The sequence below is a fragment of the Colletotrichum jinshuiense genome, chromosome 4 (assembly GCF_051148585.1).
Source record: "Colletotrichum jinshuiense chromosome 4, complete sequence".
Classification (NCBI taxonomy): Eukaryota; Fungi; Ascomycota; class Sordariomycetes; order Glomerellales; family Glomerellaceae; genus Colletotrichum; species Colletotrichum jinshuiense.
This window is the reverse complement of record NC_139311.1, coordinates 1,919,444-1,921,822: the sequence shown is the minus strand read 5'-3', so window position 1 is coordinate 1,921,822 and position 2,379 is coordinate 1,919,444. Positions and strand designations below refer to the sequence as shown.

General features: G+C 54.9%; 1 protein-coding gene across 1 annotated transcript; it reads right to left on the bottom strand.

The window, feature by feature from the left end:
* Positions 1–478: 478 nt before the first annotated feature.
* Positions 479–2,035, bottom strand: EsH8_IV_000478 (TLC domain-containing protein; the record flags this gene model as incomplete). The annotated part of the gene is made up of 3 exons (XM_083265368.1): positions 479–922; positions 1,006–1,725; positions 1,844–2,035. The coding sequence occupies 3 exons, from the start codon at positions 2,033–2,035 to the stop codon at positions 479–481; spliced, it is 1,356 nt and encodes a 451-aa protein (XP_083124263.1).
* Between the last annotated feature and the right edge of the window lie 344 nt (positions 2,036–2,379).

The window sequence follows — 2,379 nt, the reverse complement described above, 5'->3', positions numbered from 1 at the left end:
GATGCCCGATGTCATGTGCTTCCCCAGCATCGCTTTCGGTACCTGTTGCGGAACCGGTATCTTCTATTGAACACATACTCGAGTTGCCGAATTGTATTGACCCGTAGCGAATGACTCTTGAACTTGGCTTCGTTCTCGTTTCGTGTGTTTTAGAAGGTCAGTGCGGCAGGAGGGTGTCTGCCTAGATTGTGAATCGCGCTCCGAACGCTTTGCATCTCACGTTTCGGTGCTCGCGGAGAAACCCGCTACTCCATGGTTAGGCGGTTATTTCTTCTTGCTGACACGGTTCCCAGCATCGTGAATGGTTGTCCGATCTGTCTCGATATGGCCCAGTTCTTCCCATTTCTTTATGTTGATCCGTGTATAGCCGCCGGGTGTAACAGGCATGCTGTGCAATGGACAGACTGCGTATACTCTAGAAATACCGAAGTCAGGCTTCGTCTTGGACCCTTTGTACAAAAACTCTAGCCAGATGCTTCTATCTCGCATGGCCGTTGACGGGCCTAACTCTGGGCGCGCTGCCGTTCACGCCGGTGGCATCACCGTGGCTCTTCCCAGCCAAAGCGTTCTTCTTCTTCTCGGCTTCGTCATCGACGTCAGTGGCCTCAACGTCACTGCGGTCATCCTCTGCGATGTCGTACACAACGAAGCGATAGGCGATACGAAAGATGTAGAAGAGCCAGAAGAGGTTCAAGGCCTGAAGGGAGGAGAGGAGCCCGAGAGTTATATACTGCGAGAGAGTGCATTTGTACTGCTGGGCGGCCCAATTCAATTCAAATGGCCCGACGGTGGTGTACTCGGTGAAGAGAGAGAGTATAATCCTTAGGTTGATGAAGTGTCGAAGGTAAATCCAAACACACATGAAAAGGAAGAAATAAGGGCCGACAATTGGGGAATCGATGTAGTTCAGTACCTTTGAGGTCTATGACATAGTTAGCACATGTTATTATCCCTCGGGGCTCCATCATTTTCATTGGCGCTCTCGAGGGGGTAACGAGTACTCACGGCAAGAAAAAAGTCACTGATGTCGTGCGTCGAGTAGACTGCCAATCCCATGTACGTGAAATGGAAGCGGTAGCTGAGGCCAATCAGAGCAAGGCTGACAATGTGGTGACCAACAAGCTCCTTGAAGTCCTTCCGAGGCTTCTCCATGCCCAGGAGCAAGACAATGGCCTGCTGAGCCCAATACGCAGCCTGGAAGAGGTAGTAGAACTTGAAGCCCGCATCGTGTGTCGTGTGGGGGAAGTTCTCGTACATGCCCCGCGTGTTGTAGTACCAGACGGGGGTCTTGCTCATGACGTACAAGCCGGCAGGGCCAAGACAGCCAAAGTAGATTGCAGTGTACATTTGTTCCATAAAACGGGCCTGCTTGCCGCGGGACCGAATGCCAGCGGCGCGGGCGAGGGGTCGTAGGAGCTCTTGCATGATGAACTCGCGGGTGAAGGTCAAGACGACGGTGTAGAACGAGACGAAGGCAATATCCCAGAGACCCTTGCCATACTGGGCAGGCGCGTCGGGGTTGGCGGGGTCGGGAGGTAAACGGTAGGAGAGGAAGATGAAGCGATGTATGGGACTCGAATCGGACGGGTTAACGGCGTAGAGGGCGGCGAAGAGGGCGATGATGATGGCGGGTAGGATGTACGTGTGTTTGCTCATGGCCTGACGAAAGCGAGAGAAAACGCCGCGAGCACGCCGGCGTTTTGAGTAGCGCTTGGTAGGTTCGGACTGGAAGAGAGGAGCAAATGGACAGTCAGTACTGGGTATACAATTGAAGAGAGCCTGGGCTTGGTTTCTAGGAGCAAGGCTCGGCACAGGGCAGAGAAGAGACGGGAGGGGTTATTACGGGAGAATTAAGGCTGTCGCCAGCAGTATAGGTTGCAAGGGCAGGACCTGTGTCGCCGGCGCGGATGTCCTGGCCGATTGCGCTTGACTTTCGACGGCGTGTTGTGCGAGATGAGATGGAGGCGTGGTCGACGGCGGAGTGCAGTTGGTCAACAGAGGTGTTGAGGAGAGGGAATGGTTCGGATTCGGCCATGGTTGCACGAGTTTGCCTCTGACGGCGTCTCGGGTCGTTTAAAGGAAGCTTGGTGCGTCGTCGAAGGAAGGAGGAATGCAGGCGCAATGAGGTAAGAGAGGGGGGAAGAGACGGCGGGTGCGGAGGAGGAAGGCCGAGCAAGGTAGTCGTGGGTTGGAAAGGAGGGATCGATTTATTAGACGGCGAGCAGGTCAGGGGGGCACGTCGTCGATCATGGAAGTTTGGGTAGAAAAAGGCAGGGCGAACGTAACCGGCGGGTCGGTGGAGCAGGCAGATAAGTTGTGAGGGGGGGGGGGGGGGAGACTTGAGGGCGATCTCAAGGTTGTTCCCTGGCGCGTCTGTGT